Genomic DNA, 20,259 nt, shown 5'->3' with positions numbered 1-20,259 from the left:
TCCTCTTCACTTTCTGCCATAAGCGTGGTGTCATCTGCATATCTGAAATTATTGATATTTCTCATGGCAATCTTGATTCCAGCTTGTGCTTCTTCCAGTCCAGCGTTTCTCATGATATACTCTGCATCTAAGTTAAATAAGCAGGGTGACAATATACAGCCTTGACGTACTCCTTTTCCTATTTGGAACCAGTTTGTTGTTCCATGTCCAGTTCTAATTGTTGCTTCCTGACCTGCATACAGATTTCTGAAGAGACAGGTTAGGTAGTCTGGTATTCCCATCTCTCTCAGAATTTTCCACAGTTTATTGTGATCCACACAGTCAAAGGCTTTGGCATAGTCAATAAAGCAGAAATAGATGTTTTTCTGGAACTCTCTTGCTTTTTCCATGATCCAGCGGATGTTGGCAAGTTGATCTCTGGTTCCTCTGCCTTTTCTAAAACCAGCTTGAACATCAGGGAGTTCACGGTTCACGTATTGCTGAAGCCTGGCTTGGAGAATTTTGAGCATTACTTTACTAGTATGTGAGATGAGTGCAATTATGTGGTAGTTTGTGCATTCTTTTGCATTGCCTTTCTTTGGAATTGGAATGAAAACTGATCTTTTCCCATCCTGTGGCCACTGCTGAGTTTTCCAAATTTGCTAGCATATTGAGTGCAGCACTTTCACAGCATCATCTTTCAGGATTTGAAACAGCTCAACTAGAATTCCATCACCCCCACTAGCTTTGTTCGTAGTGATGCTTTCTAAGGCCCACTTGACTTCACATTCCAAGATGTCTGGCTCTAGATTAGTGATCACATCATCATGATTATCTGGGTCATGAAGATCTTTTTTGTACAGTTCTTCTGTGTATTCTTGCCACCTCTTCTTATCCAATGGGCCCAATATTAGATTGTAAACTTCTTTTCTGTGCAGTTATAACTATTTTAAGATTAATATTTTATAACTTTAAATCTTTCTTAAAAGTCTTCCAAAAATCACAATGAAAACTCACTTGAAAAAAAAAAGAATAAGATTAGCAATTGCCATATGAAGTCACTGGACCTTTTTATAAATCTAAGATATACTGTGACATCTTAGTGATCTTATTTTTTTTCCTCCATCTTGAAAGATTTTGCTACTTCATTCCAGGAATTATTTCACTGTTATCAATTATTCCTAACTGAAAAAAAAATTGATAAGATTAGTAAGAATGGGAGAATAATGTTATACCTATAAGAAAGATATAATAATGTACCTTTCTTCCATTTTCTTACTTTGTCACCTAAAACATTATATCATATTTCAACAAAGTATAAAATAAGGATGCAGACCTCATCTTTGGAGTCTGCTTTCAGCTCTCATTAACACAGGTAAAAATTCAAAATGTCTCATTTTCCACCTATATTGACAGAGAAAGACTACACAATTAGATAAATCAGAAGAGTTTTGCGAAGAGACACAAACCAGTACTTTAGACTTTAATGACATTGGTAAAATGATCATTTAAGTAAAATCTCAGGCTATGAGTCTTTAGATGATGATATCCTTTTGATGAATTTCATAAAACTTGAGAACTAATGAATGAACAGTGTATTTCTAAGGACATATGGCATTCTTAACCACATAATCAAAGAAAGCATTTCTTCATATAGCATGTTATGAGTAGTACTGAAACTATTTCATTTTTGCTAAAAGCAAGACTGTCAGTATTCTTATCTTTAATGCTATATGTACACTGCAATTTTCTTGACAGTAAGTTCAGTTCAGTTCAGTTGCTCAGTTGTGTCCAACTCTTTGCAACCCCAAACTGCAGCACGCCAGGCCTCCCTGTCCATCACCAACTCCCGGAGTTCACTCAAACCCATGTCCATTGAGTCGGTGATGCCATCCAACCATCTCATCCTCTGTTGTCCCCTTCTCCTCCTGCCCTGACAGTAAGTTGGCAAATGTTAAAGGCAGATTTGTAAACAAATTGACTGGAAGGAATTAGATGATGTAGAAATTACAAAGAACTGGACTGGATATTTACTCATATAAAGAAGAAATACAATAAAATCATGATATAAAGCTTTAATAATTTTGCAAAGCACTGCTGTTAACCGCACAAAGAGCCAGAAGTAATGATAAGCCAGAACCTCATAGAGGTCTATTAGAACGTTTGATAACTAATGAACAGTTATTTGCATTGAGGACACTGCCCATTTTTGATATATATACATTCAAAACCAGTGAAAACATGGAGCGAAAATTTGAATTTCTGTATTTAAATGCTTAGTAAAATTTCTAATAAAGTTATACACCATTCCTTTATTCCTCTCTAAATTTTTATAAAGTGACTTAAATATACATATATACACACATATATAAAGTTTACTGCTCTCAGTAAATGCTGATGATTTTTCCTGATATACTAAGGATTAGGATGGAAATTTAAGTATGATAATTTCTAAAATATATTAAAATTTAAAACATGTAAAATATTACCAAAAAGCATTCTAACTAAAATAATATCTAATAGTTAACCTGTAACAAACATTAAAAATAAAACTAAGCCAGAAAAATATAGGAATAAAATAACTATTTACTTATATATATTGTCAAAGTATACAGATCATATGTGGATCATCAATGCAGCTGTTTATGTCAGAATGATTTTGATGCAAGTATACTAACTTTAAACAAATACACCACCTGAATTAACTGGTTCCAAGATTCCTTATTTCTGGTGAATCTATTAATATGCAAGAAAATCTAAAGAACAGAACTGGCTAATACTTAAAGTACTGACTTTTTCTTACACTATAATCTGATTTATGTCAAAAATTTCAAAAGTAGTAATTTGCACAATTCTTCTAAATGGATATTCTATATAGTCTTGTTGCTGTTGCTGCTGCTAAGTCACTTCAGTCGTGTCCAACTCTGTGCAACCCCATAGACAGCAGCCCACCAGGCTCCCCTGTCCCTGGGATTTTCCAGGCAAGAACACTGGAGTGGGTTGCCATTTCCTTCTCCAAAGCATTAAAGTGAAAAGTGAAAGTGAAGTCACTCAGTCGTGTCTGACTCTTAGCAACCCCATGGACTGCAGCCTACGAGGCTCCTCTGTCCATGGGATTTTCCAGGCTCCTAACCTATAATACAGAAACCACATAAGCCATAACTATGAGTAAACTGTAATGTAGCCTTTTGGCTCTTACATTGCTATTCCCGCCAGTTTAACCTAAATTTAATAGAAAAGGAAGTAGTGAGGACTTGAACCTGAATAAACCCAGAAGAAGACACAACCAGGAAAGGTTCAACCTACTGTGCAGTAAAAACTGACTGCACCAGAATAGTGTTACACCTACTTTCACATTTTATCCTTTTTTTTCTTCCTTAAATTGCTCTAGCCTTTTCTAAATTCAATCCTCAAAATGAATTAACAATTTTTCTGCATAAGTTGTTGCTTCTTTACTCTTTCATTACTGGTAAAACACATGGACATACTGTACAAGGTATAGCAGTAACAGGTACACTCTGAGGTCAGCCAAGGGTGCTCATTCTAGTCTAAACATCTGAATTAAATAGCAAACCAGTATTTTAAGACTAGCATTGAAAGGAATGTTCCCTATATTCTAGAGCACTATTGTCCCACTCCATTTCATTTAAATAAATGCATTCTATTCATAAGTTTGCTACATTAGTGATTCACTGAAAACAGGAGTACATTTTAATAAATAAAAAAAGGTTTAACTCAAATGCAAACCAAAGTAATTTAATGAATACAATCTATTTTGCCTTTCTCTATGGTACAAACAATTACAGGCTAACACTGTGTGTCTCAGCTTTCCAAGTCTATTCTTTTGCATGAAAAAGTATAGAAATAACCAACTAAAGGAATACTACATGTATAAAATGCTAATAAGTATGCCACATTTCAAAAATCTAGTTTACAGAATAATTTATAAAATTCTAAAAACTCACCACCTTAGAAAAATGACTAGATGTAAGAGAAGAGCCTGTACAGTATTTACAATTAAGATGTAAAGTTGTTTTGTTAAATCCACTTTTGAAATCACATAGGCACAATATTAAATTCTGAGTCAATGGATAAAGTATGTCTACAACTTCAGACCTACATCAGTTATTTGTTGCTTTTCTTTAAATTCAAAAGGTAGTTTCAACAACTTATTTCCAATAGTCAGTCTTGAAAATAAGTCAATTTATACAAAACAATAATATCCCAGTAGAGACATGTTTTACAGTTGACAGAGAACTTTTTCTAAATTTTGTACCTAGAGGCCTAAGATCTAACTAGCATTAGGATATACTAACAAAGTATTCTTTAAAGAACCAAGGTCTTTTCTCTTAAAATAAGCCTAATATAAAAGTAACAAATTTGAACACTTGAGTTACGGTAACAAGAAGAGAAGTGAAAGTAGCTCAGTCCTGTCTGACTCTTGTAAGAAACTCTCTCTTAAGGTGTAATGTTAGAGCACCCTCTGCTGACTAATCAACTCAAATACTCTTAAGAAAAAGATCCTTAATTTAATATCAGCTTTTTTCATTTCCCATATAATTTTTAAATATTAAAGACATAAAGAATGTAGAGGATAAAGCACTAACCAGATAAAGCCTCCCTGGCACCTCTTTACAAATCGACAATATATTAAGTATTCAGTATACGCACACTACTGTTCTTAAATATTTTTCTATTCTAACATGGACAATTTAACACGTAATGAGAACATATAGAATCAGAGAAAACAACAACAACTAACAAAAAGAATTATCACCACATATAGCAAAAAGATCCCTGAACTGAGAGCCTCAATGTATGGTCCTACTTGCTCATTTGAGTAAGTTATTTTATTTATCTGAGTCTCAGTTTTATCAATAAAAAAACTTATTTAGATTCGTTTATTCATTCAACAAACATTTACTTAGCACCTCTTCTGAGCCACTGCTTAAGCTACAAAGCACCTGCTCAAGCACCTCACATAGATGATTAAACATCTGCAAAATAATTAATATAAATAGGAGAAAGCATTATTATAGAGAGAAAGAATATCAATTTATACTTTCTTCCTTCTTTTGGGAATTGTCTAAACTGGTATTTGATTTTCTTTCTCACTTGAATCTACTTAAAACTTCAAAGAATTAAGCATAAAGCAGATATCATCCTCCTCCTCAAATAAATGTTCCTCTACTCTTTTTTCTTGATAATTTTAAATAATTTTATTTATTTATTTTTGGCTGTCCTGGGTCTTCATTGCTGCGTGGGCTTTTCTCTAGTTGTGACAAGAGAGGGGTACACTTCATTGCAGTACTCAGGATTTTCATTGTGGCGGCTTCTCTCATTGCAGAGCATAGGGTCTAGGATGTGCAGGCTCACATGTGCAGGCTGGGAGCAGTTGAGGCTCCCAGGCTCTAGATCACAGTATCAACAGTTGTGGAGCACAGGCTTAGCTGCTCTGCACCATGTGGTATCTACCCGGATCAGGGATTGAACCTGTGTCTCCTGCACTGGCAGGCCGACTCTCCACCACTGAGCCACCAGGGAAGTCCTCCTCTACTCTTTAGACATCTTTATGGTCTCAAAAGTCCAAGTCTTACAAAGTTGCAGTGGTAGCAGCTTCTCTACAATGATTATCCTATCCAAGGAAGCCTACTGCTTAAATGCTAGGTAGATATTGACAGCCTAATTCCAGGAAAATAACTCGTATCACACAGGAGAAAATTGCTATGGTTCAGAGCAAAAAGAGAATAGGTCAGAACTTAGTCCAGAGGCTTTGGATTACATTCATGCCTCAGTAAATTATTCATTCCTCAAATATACAGAGTACCTAACAATACTAAAGGCAACGTTGTATCAAAAGCAGTTAAAGGGCTTCCCTGGTGGCTCAGTGGTAAAAAATCCAGCTGCCAATGCAGGAGACATGGGTGTGATCCCTGATCCGGGAAGATCCTACATGCTGCGGGGCAACTAAGCCCATAGGGCACAACTATTAAGCCTGTGCTCTTGAACCCAGAAGCTGCAACTACTGAGCCCACGTGTTGCAATTACTGAAGCCCACGTGCCCTACAGACAGTGCTCAGCAACAAAAAAAGGCCACAGCAATAAGAAGACTGTACACAGCAACGAGAGCAGCCTGGCTCTTACAAAGACAGAAAAGCCCACACAGCAATGAAGACCCAGCACAGCCAAAATAAATAAATAAAACTATAAAAAAAAATTTAATAGCCATTAAATGAGCGCACAAGACATAGCTATGAAACTGATTTCATACATAAAAAGTGAACACCCCCCAAACTAAGATGAAGACAATGTGAACACAACTGCTTTCACATAAGCTCTCTAAAAGGAAAAATAACTTCGCTCTTTAATAAAAGATTTTCAGAAAGGATAAATAATGACAAAGTAGGAACACAAATCTTGAAGACAATATAACATGGAGCTGCTGCTGCTGCTGCTAAGTCGCTTCAGTAGTGTCCGAGTCTGTGCGACCTCACAGACGGCAGCCCACCAGGCTCCGCCGTCCCTGGGATTCTCCAAGCAAGAACACTGGAGTGGGTTGACATTCCCTTCTCCAATGCATGAAAGTGAAAAGTGAAAGTGAAGTTGCTCAGTCATGTCCGACTCTTTGTGACCCCATGGACTGCAGCCTACCAGGCTCCTCTGTCCTTGGGATTTTCGAGGCAAGAGTACTGGAGTGGGGTGCCATTGCCTTCTCCGCGTAACAGGGAGAAATGGGACCAAATGTCATTTACTGATATCATATATAGAATACAAACCTACAGAAGACAAATCACATCAAATACAAAAATAATCACCACACAAGATGAATTAAAATAGCAGCTGAAAGATGAAGACTTAATAACCATTTACTATAAAAGCTAAGTTGAAGTTTCTCATCGCTTCCAAAGTTTCTCAGTTGGAGGTGGTTTTACATCCCACGCCCTGCAACATTTTTATTATCACAACTGGCAATAGTGGGTAGGGGCCAGGGCTGCTGCTAAAAATACTGCAACATACACAGTAGCCCTTCCACAACAAAGAATTATCTGGCTTCAAACATCAATACGGCCCTTGCTGAGAAACTATGCTTTACAATGATAAAACTAAAAAGCCCACTGTCAGTCACATCAGTTCTTCTTATGGTAATAGATAACTGTAGCCCGCCAGGCTCCTCTGGCCATGGGATTTCCCAGGCAAGAACACTGGAATGGGTTGCCATTTTCTTCTCCAAATCGACAACTAATGCACATAAAGCAATACAATTTCAATATCCAACTATAATATAGATAGAACTATCAAGAACATAGATCTATCCTATTGCTACTCACCCACAATCTTTCCCCCTCCTTCCTTTCCCTCTACTCTCCTGATCCTTGCTGCTCTTATACTTCTTTTAAGCCACCTTCCCATTCCAAAACCTCCAATTCTTCTGAGAAATAAAAAGAAAACAGAAAACATTGACTTATCTATGCTGCCTGAGGTCTAGAATTATTCAAGAGTCACGAGTCTGATAATGTGATTATGAAGATCCGTATTGTTTTGATTAAAAAATGAACATTATACCAAAAAAAAAAAAGTGACGTGACCCATGACTCAATACAAGATATTACCTTGTATGTTCCTGAATCATTAAGAGAAATCTAGCTACTTGTGGAAATTAATCAGCACAAGGTGAGTTCCAAAAGTTCACTCCTTATTTCTAAATGATCCTTGGATTCAAGACAATTGTACTTATTACATACCTACTAGCTTTCTTTTATTTGCTTTAAGCCTCTTTTAAAATTCTTCATTTTTTACTATTCCCAGATTCAGACAGCAAGTCCATTATTAAACTATTTATATTCTTCATATTTCACTTAAAGCTTGACTCAGTCTGTACCTTTTTCATTTAACTACACCTATATGGAAGCATTTCAACACCTATATCCCAGCATATCTTGGGTCATTTTATTCTTCTTCCTGTAACTTCTTTAATTTCCTTAAATATTTTTGGAAGCACAATGACCAAAGCTCCCGGTAACAGAGGAAGCACAAAATTACATCATCTGTAGATAGATAAGCCCAGATTTGGGATTTATTTCCAGTATGTTTCTGAAAAAGGATATTTATTTTAAATGTTTCTGAAAAAAATAGTACTCTGATATATCATCAAAATTATTTTTCACATAAAAAGGAAATCAATATACTTTAACTACTAGACCAAAGCTAAACAACATAACACAGTGGTCAACTGTATGTGGCAATCAGTTTGAAAGATGCCCCTTCAGGTAATCATGTGTATATAAAGATCTGTTTATAAAGATTTTAGAGACAGAAACAAAACTGATTAGTATCACAGACTGACTTATTCATATTTTAAATATATGTTAAAAAAAAACATAACCAAATATACTATTATCATGTCATATAAAAAATCTATTGATGAAATATATAAATCTGTCCCATGCATCCAAATAGAAAGCAGAAATATTTCCAATAAAATATTTTAGCATTGATTTAAAATCCACTGTATTATAGAGCTAGACTAGTGATTTCTTGCACAGAACTTTTAAAAAACTGCTTCAAGGCACTATATTTTCTTAAAGCTATCATATACTCAATGCTTAATAATGCAGAAAAATTCACTCACCATTTCAGTGGTGTGCCTTCATATTCAAACCATATCTCACTAATGTCTTCTTGTCTCATAACCTTCTGAAAGTGCTTTTTCACTTTGTCAGTTACCAACGTCAAATAACTTACTCTTGGCAAAAGCAACTGAAATGAAAATTTATAAAACCATATTTATTTACTATTTTTTTCAAAAAGAAATACACTATATGCTTTTAAACTACATTTTGAATATTCTGAAAAAGTCATGTTTTTTGCATTATTTTGAATATTATACACAAAGCAAATTGTTTTTTATAGAAAATCAAAGGCTAAAGGTTAAGATGACTTAAAATTTCTTATGAGGTCATTACTTGATGTATAGCTTATAGGGTTAATGCCTAGAATAAACAAGTCTATGTGTAATCCTTCTGTAAAAGTTTTTTCCAAATAAAAATACAATGCAATCAGAAGCTATACTATTTAGGATACTTATCAGTTCTATCAAACTTAACCTGAAAATCAGTATGATTCACCTGAGTTAATCCAACTTCTGGGAAGATAATCACCTCAGTGTAATGTACACTTTGACTTATCAATTAAGACTTCTCAGTTAATCCATCGTATTTTGATAATCTACTGTGTACTGAATCAGTTGTGTGAAGAACACCAAGGCAAGGACATAATCTATCCTCATCTACAAGGCTAAAATAAAGTGGAGGTTAAAAAAAAACCTCCTAAAAAGTACTTACAAAACTACTTCATGGCAGCAACAGAAAGGCCTTTAAAGGTCAGCTAGAAGATTTCATTCGATAAACAATGAAGCCCACTATGATACCACAAATAAAATGATATGATGAGAAATAGTGAAAAAAGTGAAAGTGTCAGCTGCTTAGTCATGTCTGACCCTGCAACCCCATGGACTGTAGCCCACCAGGCTTCTTTGTCCATGGAATTCTTCAGGCAAGAATACTGGAGTGGGTAGTCATTCCCTTCTCCAGGGGATTTTCCTGACCCAGGAATCAAATCCATGTTGCCCACATGCAGGCAGGTTCTTAACCATCTGAACCAGCAGGGAAACTCCAAAGAGAAACAGTACTTGAGGGTTATTCTAACCACTGTATACAAAAGACTGCAATAAGATTCTAGACAGGAAATCTCTTAAGGAAATACTACATGAAATGAGAAAGAAGGAATGGAAAAGTAGGAGAGACCTGGAAATTAGAACAAATTTTGGTGAGTGAACTCTGGGAGTTGGTGATGGACAGGGAGGCCTGGCATGCTGCGATTCATGGGGTCGCAAAGAGCTGGCAACGACTGAGCGACTAAACTGAACTGAACTGAATGAAGAAATCTGAAGGAGGTAAGAGACGTTAGGTGACTAACTTTTGAGCTACACATTCACATCTTTAAATGCAATAAAGCACAAGCTTAGAATATAATGCTGATGAACTGGGGTCCTGGTAGTGTCAGTCAACACTAATCTGTCCTATGGAGGCTGGACCTACTTGGGCTTTGGAGAGAGAAAAGTCTGGGAAGGAACACTGAGGATGGTATAGTAAGAACCGGAATAGTATGAAGGCCGTCAGTGTTATTCCCCCCAGGAAAGGAGCCTAGAAAGAAAACATAAGAAAGCAATGATTTATTTAAAGAACCTACAAGTAGATAAAAGGAGGAACTTGGCAAAAAATTCATGTATTCTCCTCCTTTGCAGGAGAAGCTCTAGCCATTTCTTGCTTTCCTAAGGTTCTGTTTTCTTTTGCTGGTAAAATGGTTTGTTACTCTCTTTCAGCTGCTTCTGTGAATGGAACTCTGCATCACTTTTCATGTTGCTTATTCAAAGTTATGTTTTTTTGATCAGTGAATCAAAGAGAATTATGTACTGGGCTGGGACCTATATACAAAGATAAATAGTCTGGTTCAGGGATCGATCTTAATCAATGAAGATAGAGGGAACAGGCTCCAGTTAGGTAAGACAACATTACAGTGGTCCTAGGGGCTACAAGGTAAAGGGTGTGAGTGGTAGCTGGAATGCTCCAGTATGGAAAAAAGGTGCCCATACTAGGAATAAGCTGTAGGATAGCAGTGTGAATTGAACAGAACATGAGTTCCTCTCTTTAAAAAATTTTTAAATTTTTTGGTCATGCCACACAGCAAGTGCAATCTTAGCTACCTGACCAGGGAGGGATCAAACCCATGCCCTGCTTTGGAAGCATGGAGTCTTAACCCCTGGACCGCCACGGAAGTCCCCAGAAGCTCTTCTTTTATTATATAATGAAACAACTAAAATGTGATTAGAGAAGAAAAGAAAAAGGAAACTAAAAGTTACTAAGTATAAGGAAAAGCACTAGTTGTTTTACAGGAAGTATTATTATCACTTCTATTTTACATACAGCTTAAATATTAGTAACTTGTCAAAACTATATTCTATTAAAGAAATCACAAAGAAAAATTCATTAGCATCACAAATGACAGAATCAAGAACAGATGTAACATGGACAGTCTCTAAGAAATTAAAATATCATGGTAAATGAGCCATTTTTTAAAAATAAATAAATATAATCTATTTGTCCAACAGTTCTGTATTATTAAATCCAGGACTTTAACCAGTCTGTTGGGCATTACATAGTTATCTACTCTGTAGAGAATGATATTCACCTACGGAGGAAGATATTCACCTACGGAGGAAGATAAATCAGGAACAAATGAGTGTGGGTATCAGCTCTTGATTTTGGAAAGACCTATACTACATGTAAAAGGTTCAGCTAGAGTTGCTGAAAAATTCACAGAAGATTTTCATGATACAAACATTTCTTTCCAATAAGGAATGAGTAACATTAGAATGTAAGCTCCATTAAGACAAGGGTTTTCATCTGTTTTGTTCACAGCTAACATTCCAAATGGCCAAAATAGTGCCTGCTTTATAAGAGGCGTATAACAAATATTTGATAAAGAATCAGAGATGCCAAAGGTTAAAAGTATAACAAAAGGTCAAAAGTGATAAATTTTAAAAGAATGCTCATTCTTAAGACAGAATCTACACTCACACTAAAATGTAGCTGGAATCTTCTGTTCTACATTGCCTGTGGGAGTAATCTGTAACTAATATAAATATAGTAGCACTAAGAAAAAACTAGAATAGGTACAGATACAGTTTATCCAGTAAGTATTTAAATAGGTAAAATGGAAAGAAAATAACAACAAAAGCATCACCCTGCCTTCTACATTAGGACTGAACACACAAGAATTTTCTTTGGTATATTTCATTGGTTTACTTCAAGCTCATTTTTTTAAACTGTGTTAAAATATACCTAGCATAAAATTTACCATGTTAACCATTTTAAGCAAACAGTTCAGTGACATTAAACACATTGACACTGCTGTGACTATCCCAAATACACTGACACTGCTGTGCCATCCATGTGACACCCATGACTATCCATCTCCAGAACTTTCCGTCAAATTCTGTACCTATTAAACAATAATTACCTCATTCTCTTCTTCCTCCCTAGTGGCTCAAACAGTAAAGAATCTGCCTGCAGTGCAGGAGACCCAGCTTCGATCTCTGGGTTGGGAAGATCCCTGGAGAAGGGCATAGCAACCCACTCCAGTATTTTTGCCTGGAGAACTTCATGGACAGAGGACTAGTGGGGTACAGTCCATGAGACACTTCTGAGCAACCATCACTTTCCCTTCTTCCTCCCAGCCTTCCATAATCACTTTTTAACTTTATGGCTCTGAATTAGACCCTTCTAGAAGGCAACGGCACCCCACTCTGGTACTCTTGCCTGCAAAATCCCATGGACAGAGGAGCCTGGTAGGCTGTAGTCCATGGGGTCACTAGGAGTTGGACATGACTGAGCGACTTCACTTTCACTTTTCACTTTCATGCATTGGAGAAGGAAATGGCAACCCACTCCAGTGTTCTTGCCTGGAGAATCCCAAGGACAGGGGAGCCTGGTGGACTGCCATCTATGGGGTTGCACAGAGTCGGACACGACTGAAGCGACTTAGCAGCAGCAGCAGTTACATCTAAATGGAATCATAAAATATTTGTCCTTTTCTGTCTGGCTTATTTCACTTTCATTAATGTTTTTAAGGTTCAAGTTCTTTTAATACAAAAAGGATTAACCCCTCCAGGGATACTCTCCACTATATGGACTCTTATTCTTTTATTCCTCATTCACCACTCAGTATGATACACGTGATACATTTTTTTTCCCTCTGTATAGCCAATAAGGAATACATGTTTTATATAATTGTATAGATTACTTGACTTCCATGGTGGCTCAGCAATAAAGAATCCACCTGCAACACAGGAGATGCCAGCTTGATCCCTGCATCGGGAAGATTCCCTGGAGAAGGGAATGGCAATCTACCCCAGTATTCTTGCCTGGGAAATCCCATGGACAGAGGAGCCCAGTGGGCTACAGGCCACAGGGTCACAAGAGTTGGACATAACTTAGCAACTAAAAAAAACAACAGATTACTTTTGTTTCAGGGGAAAACTGCCTGTAATATTATTTGTTTACACTAAATCCTATTTTGTCCAAGAATTTTCTGTTATAAAATTAGAGATTCACTTAACAAACAAACATAGAATTAAAATACACTAGAATCCTCTAGCAAACAGAATCCAACAACATATTGAAAAGATCACACATCATGACCAAGTGGGCTTTATCCCAGGGATGCAAGGATTCTTCAATATTCGCAAATCAATCAATGTGATATACCACATTAACAAATTGAAAGATAAAAACCATGTTTATCTCAATAGATGCAGAGAAAGCCTTTGACAAAACTCAACATCCATTTATGATAACAACCCTCCAGAAAGTAGGCTTAGAAGGATACCTCAGCATAATAAAACCCATATATGATAAACCCACAACAAACAAATTATCCTCAATGGTGAAAAACTGAAAGCATTTCCCCTAAAGTCAGGCACAAGACAAGGGTGCCCACTCTCACCACTACTGTTCAACATAGTTTTGGAAGTTTTAGCCACAGCAATTAGAGATGAAAAAGAAATAAAAGGAATCCAGACTGGAAAAGAAGATGTAAAACTCTCACTGTTTGCAGATGACATGATCCTCTGCATAGAAACCCCTAAAGACACCTCCACAGAATTACTAGAGCTAATCAATGAATATAGTAAAGTTGCAGGATATAAAATAATACACAGAAATCCCTTGCTTTCCTATATACTAACAATGAGAAAACAGAGAAAGAAATTAACAAAACAATTTCATTTACCACTGTGATGAAAAGAATAAAATACTTAGGAATAAATCCACCTAAAGAAACAAAAGGCCTATATATAGAAAACTATAGAACACTCTTGAAAGAAATCAAAGATGACACAAATGGCAAGAACCAATATAGTGAAAATGAGTATACTACCCAAAGAAATCTATAAATTCAATGCAATCCCTATCAAGCTACCAATGGTATTTTCCACAGAACTAGAATAAATAATTTCAAAATTTGTATGGAAATACAAAAAAAACTCAAATAGCCAAAGCAATCTTCAGAAAGAAGAAGAACGGAACTTGAGGAATCCACCTGCCTGACTTCAGACTATACTACAAAGCTACAGTCATCAAGACAGCATGGTACCAGCACAAAAACAGAAATATAGATCAATAGAACAAAATAGAAAGCCCAGAGATAAATTCACACACCTATGGATACCTTATCTTTGACAAAAGAGGCAAAAATATACAATGGAGAAAAGACAATTGCCTTAACAAGTGGTGCTGGGAAAACTGGTCAACCACCTGTAAAAGAAAGAAACTAGAACATTTTCTAACAATACACAAAAAACTAAATTCAAAATGGATTAAAGATCTAAATGTAAGATAGAAACTATAAAACTCCTAGAGGAAAACATAGGTAAAACACTCTCTGATATAAATCACAGCAGTATCCTCTATGACCCACCTCCCAGAGTAATGGAAATAAAAGCAAAAATAAGCAAATGGGACCTAATTAAACGTAAAAGCTTTTGCACAACGAAGGCAACTGTAAGCAAGGTGAAAAGACAGCCTTCAGAATGAGAGAAAATAATAGCAAATAAAGCAACTGACAAAGAATTAATCACAAAAATATACAAGCAGCTCATGCAGCTCAATATCAGAAAAATAAACAACCCAATCAAAAAATGGGCCAAAGAACTAAACAGACATTTCTCCAAAGAAGACATACAGATGGCTAACAAACACATGAAAAGATGCTCAACATCACTCATTAACAGAGAAATGCAAATCAAAACCACAAAGACGTACCATCTCATGCTGGTGAGAATGGTTGCTATCAAAAAGCCTACAAATAATAAGTGCTGAAGAGGGTGTGGAGAAAAGGGAACCCTCTTTCTTTAGGAATAAATCCCACTGTTGGTGGGAATGCAAACTAATACAGCCACTATGGAGAACAGTGTGGAGACTCCTTAAAAAACTAGAAATAGAACTGTCATACGACCCAGCAATCCCACTGTGGGGCATACACACTGAGGCAACCAGAACTGAAAGAGACACAGGTACCCCAGTGTTCATTGTAGCACTGTTTACAACAGCTAGGACATGGAAGCAACCTAGCTGTCCATCGGCAGACGAATGGATAAGAAAGCAGTCGTACATATACACAATGGAATAGTACTCAGCTATTAAAAAGAATGCATTTGAATCAGTTCTAATGAGGTGGATGAAACTGGAGCCTATTATACAGCGTGAACTAACTCAGAAAGAAAAACACCAATACAGTATATTGACACATATACATGGAATTTAGAAAGATGGTAACGATGACCCTATATGCAAGACAGCCAAAGAGACATAGATATAAAGAACAGACTTTGGACTCTGTAGGAGAAGGCAAGGGTGGCATGATTTAAGAGAATAGCATTAAAACATGTATATTACCATATGTGAAACAGAGAACCAGTCTAAGCTCGATGCATGAAATAGGGCACTCAAAGCTGGTGCACTGGGACAACCCTGAGGGATGGGATGGGGAGGGAGGCGGGAGGAGGGTTCAGGATGGGGGACACACGTACACCCATGGCTGATTTATGTCAATGTATGGTGAAAACCACTACAATAAAGTAATCAGCCTCCGATTAAAATAAATAAGTTAAAAAACACACTAGAATTCTGCTCCATTTCAATGTGTGAGGCATCACACTAGGTGATGAGGACAGAGCAGTGAATGAGACAGAAAGAGCTCTTCCTCTCATGAAGCTACAGGCTTAAGAGGAAGACAGTAAAGACAAAACTACAGATGCGATGAGTGTGAAGTAAAGGGTGTCACAGGCACAAACAGCAAAGAAATTTGCAGGAAAGCTCAAGGAAGGCCTTTACAGGAAGTAAATTTTAAGGCAAGAGTCGAAAGGGAAACAGGAATGAATCAAACATGGGTGGATTTGGATGTCTGGGTGTGAGTAGGGTGGGAGATACTTCTGTTCATTCTAGCAGAGGGAACTGCAAGGAAGGTATGCCGTGAATACAGAAGGACAAAGAATGGCATATGAGGAACTATGACAATTTGAGTATGACAGGACTGTAGAGGTTTAGGACAGAATAGTACTGAAGGAGTAAGGGACCAGACCATGAAGAACCTTGTAAACTACATTAAGGATCCTAAAGGCAATGAAAAGCCACTGAAGGTTTCCAGCTGGCAGGTGAAAAGATTAGATACGTGTTTTTAAAGATTACTCTAACTGTGCAGACTGGAAAACGCAAAGAGGGCAGGACTGAAACCAGGGAAATCAGCTAATATTATAAAACCCCTCAGTTTTCAAATGGTCTGAAATCATGGCATATGAAAGGTATAAGAAAAGTGTGAAATATCTGAGATGTAGAATCAGACAGACCCAATTATGGCTGAATGTCAGGGATATAGGATAAGGCACTATCAAAGGATGAGTTCCATGTTAACTGCTATAAGAGTAATTAATTAATAAGTAAAATAAATAGAGAAGGCAGAAGATGGGATCCAGATGGAAGGTAGGGCCTTGCCCGAGAAGAGTGAGAAAAAGTGAATCTGTGCAGATATGCTTTCACCTCTCTATGCAGATACGCTTTACAGAGTTGCTGGCAGAAAGTTAAGGAAGGTCCTGCCACGTGGTTTCTGTTTTCTTTATGAAGTAGGAAGTGAGGTGAAGGCTCAGAGAAGGAGTCCTAGCAGAGGACAGACACAGTTGATTATGGACTGCTGGGAAAAGTTTAGGGTCTACTCAGATCAATCACCACATATCTGCGTGATTACCTCTGGTAAAAAGTCACAAAATATGAATGCAATTTAGTGTGTATGTTTTATATTGGATAATCTAAAGGAAAAGTAACAGTTCAAATGAATATAACAGAAACAACAAAAACTGAAAAGTTGCTTTGTTTCTAGGAAAGTTCCTTGCTAATACTCTCTGTAATATAAGATACAATTCTCAATGATTATGACACACAGAACTGGCTGAAAGATTTATACAGAGCCAACAAATCAAAATGCAGAAATAAACAGAAATATATCTAACATTAATAAGCTTTTCCAATTAAAACAGAAAATCCCAGAAGACTCTTTGAATAAAAATGACTTAATTTACAAATTTGGTACAGAGTGGATATTTTAAAATTCAGTTTCTAAGAAAGAAGCTATAAACATTAATAAAAGGAAGCTACAGTCCCATTCACCCATCCTTCTTGCACCTCTACCTGAACACAAATGGATGCTTCATGTCACAATGACAACCCTGTTATATCACCTCACCTGAACTCTAAGAATGTTTGGGAAAGAGGTCTACTAGCTCTCAGGCCAAATTTTCATCCCATTTCATCTTCCTCTATAAAACAGTATCATTATAACTCAAAGCAATTAAAAATACATTCAAGCTTAATTTACAACAAAGAGATATGTGAACTAAAATCATATTGGCACTAAAATGTTTACCGATAATAATTCTAATACTAAAACCACTGCTAGTGGTTTTGTATACAGCATTTTCTTTCTTCAGTTCCATTCAGTAGCTCAGTTGTGTCTGACTCTGCGAGCCCATGGACTGCAGCATGCCAGGCCTCCCTGTCCATCACCAACTCCTGGAGTTCACTCAAACTCATGTCCATTGAGTTGGTGATGCCATCCAAACATCTCATCCTTTGTCATCCCCTTCTCTTCCCGCCTTCAATCTTTCCCAGCATTGGGGTCTTTTCAAATGAGTCAGCTCTTCGCATCAGGTGGCCAAAGTATTGGAGTTTCAACTTCAACATCAGTTCTTCCAATGAACACTTAGGACTTATTTCCTTTAGGATGGACTGGTTGGATCTCCTTGCAGTCCAAGGGACTCTCAAGAGTCTTCTCCAACACCACAGTTCAAAAGCATCAATTCTTCAGCACTCAGCTTTCTTTACAGTCCAACTCTCACATCCATACACGACTACTGGAAAAACCATAGCCTTGACTAGATGGACCTTTGTTGGCAAAGTAATGTCTCTGCTTTTTAATATGCAGTCTAGGTTGGTCATAATTTTTCTTCCAAGGCGTTAAGTGTCTTTTAATTTCATGGCTGCAGTCACCATCTGCAGTGGTTTGGGAGCCCAAAAAAATAGTCTAGCACTGTTTCCACTGCTTCTCCATCCATCTGCCATAAAGTCATGGGACTGGATGCCATGATCTTTGTTTTCTGAATGTTGAGCTTTAAGCCAACTTTTTCACTCTCCTCTTTCACTTTCATCAACAGCCTTTTTAGTTCCTCTTCACTTTCTGCCATAAGGGTGGTGTCATCTGCATATCTGAGGTTATTGATATTTCTCCCAGCAATCTTGATTCTAGCTCATGCTTCATACAGCCCAACGTTTCTCATGATGTACTCTGCATAGAAGTTAAATAAGCAGGATGACAATATACACCTTAGACGCACTCCTTTTCATATTTGGAACCAATCTGTTGTTCCATGTTCAGTTCTAATTGTTGCTTCCTAACCTGCATACAGATTTCTCAAGAGGCAGGTCAGGTGCTCTGGTATTCCCATCTCTTTTAGAATTTTCCACATTTTATTGTGATCCATGCAGTCAAAGGCTTTGGCATAGTCAATAAAGCAGAAATAGATGTTTTTCTGGAACTCTCTTGCTTTTTTGATGATCCAGTGGATGTTGGCAATTTGATCTCTGCTTCCTCTGCCTTTTCTAAAACCAGCTTGAACAACTGGAAGTTCATGGTTCACGTACTATTGAAGCCTGACTTGGAGAATTTTGAGCATTACTTTACTAGTGTGTGAATGAGTGCAATTGTGTAGTAGTTTGAACATTCTTTGGCATTGCCTTTCTTAGGGATTAGAATGAAAACTGACCTTTTCCAGTCCCGTAGCCACTGCTGAGTTTTCCAAATTTGCTGGCATACTGAGTGCAGCACTTTCAGAGCATCATCTTTTAGGATTTGAAACAGCTCAACTGGAATTCCATCACCTCTACTAGCTTTGTTCGTAGTGATGCTTCCTAAGGTCCACTTCACTTCACATTCCAGGATGTCTGGCTCTAGGTGAGTGTTCACACCATCATTTTTTCTTTCTTACACTTCAGTATTTATCTGACTCTTTGTGACCCCATGAACTGTAGCCTGCCAGGCTCCTCCGCCCATGGGATTTCCCAGGCAAGAACACTGGAGTGAGTTGCCATTTCCTTCTCCACACTTAAGTATGCATACGTTTAAAGAGCAAAATCTGAATTATGCTGCATGGTTTTAAAGTTCAGTTCTTTGGTTAATATTTATTATATGCCTATCACCCAATAATCTGCAAAAATATGACCACAATGAAGTTACTTTTGGGTGAAGAATTAGGAAGAATTCAAGGGAAAAAAAATCAATTATTACTAAAAACAATCTTCCTCTAACAGTTAATCTTATTATTCTACCATTTTTAATTCTATTAGAAAACTTACCCTCTAGTTCTCACAATGGTCTTTTCATACTTAAAACAGATTTATAAATAAGGAAGGAAAAATATTATATTCTTTACTCGCTTTTTTTAAGTGCAGAAAATGTGTCAAACATCATATTCTGATTTAAAAGTAAACAGTCTTAAATCATATATCTCTTAGCTTTCACTAGTTTGACCAACTGGACACACATACACTCCTTCATGTAAGTACTATTAGAAAGCTGCCCAAGGTTAAAAGTTTTCATTAAAATAGCAAAAGCTAGTTTGGAAACAAACTTAAATGATATCCTAACCCAAGTTACTGAGGGAAAAGAGTAAAAATACATCTAATAAATGAAATGTCTCTAAAAATAAACTATGATCACTTTTCATTTTTAACCATGGAAGTTTTTCTAAAGGTGGAAAACTGCTGAGTTTCCAAAGTAAAAATGATTCAAATTTATATAATCAGTTATGATTATCTGAAAAAGTACAAAAGACTACCCAATTTCTCTGAAAGTATCATTCAGTAAGAAAACCCAGAGAATTTAAACAAACCCCCAACATGGGGGTGGACAGACTTTCATGCACTGAGTATCTAGCATTTGCGTGACATATTCCAGATTCAAGGATGCACAGAGAAAGACGAAACAGTTCCTGTACCCAACAAGTCAGAGGACGGGCCCCTAAAGGAGCTTCCTCCAGCCATCTGACTATCCCCAGCTAGGGCAGGCAGGGGACGAGCGCTGCCTCACCAGCACATAGGAGAGAAAGCCAAGGGCAAG

General features: G+C 36.9%; 1 protein-coding gene across 4 annotated transcripts in view; it reads right to left on the bottom strand.

The window, feature by feature from the left end:
* Positions 1 to 20,259, bottom strand: part of ATG5 (autophagy related 5) — a 133,958-nt gene that overhangs the window by 105,817 nt on the left and 7,882 nt on the right. For all 4 annotated transcript variants that reach the window (XM_069598248.1, XM_069598250.1, XM_069598251.1 and 1 more), the window contains exon 3: positions 8,609 to 8,736. In XM_069598248.1, coding sequence (XP_069454349.1) covers positions 8,609 to 8,736 — 128 coding nt within the window. The remainder of the gene's footprint in view (positions 1 to 8,608; positions 8,737 to 20,259) is intronic.

The sequence above is a fragment of the Ovis canadensis genome, chromosome 8 (genome assembly GCF_042477335.2).
Source record: "Ovis canadensis isolate MfBH-ARS-UI-01 breed Bighorn chromosome 8, ARS-UI_OviCan_v2, whole genome shotgun sequence".
Classification (NCBI taxonomy): Eukaryota; Metazoa; Chordata; class Mammalia; order Artiodactyla; family Bovidae; genus Ovis; species Ovis canadensis.
This window is presented reverse-complemented; position numbering and strand designations above follow the sequence as displayed.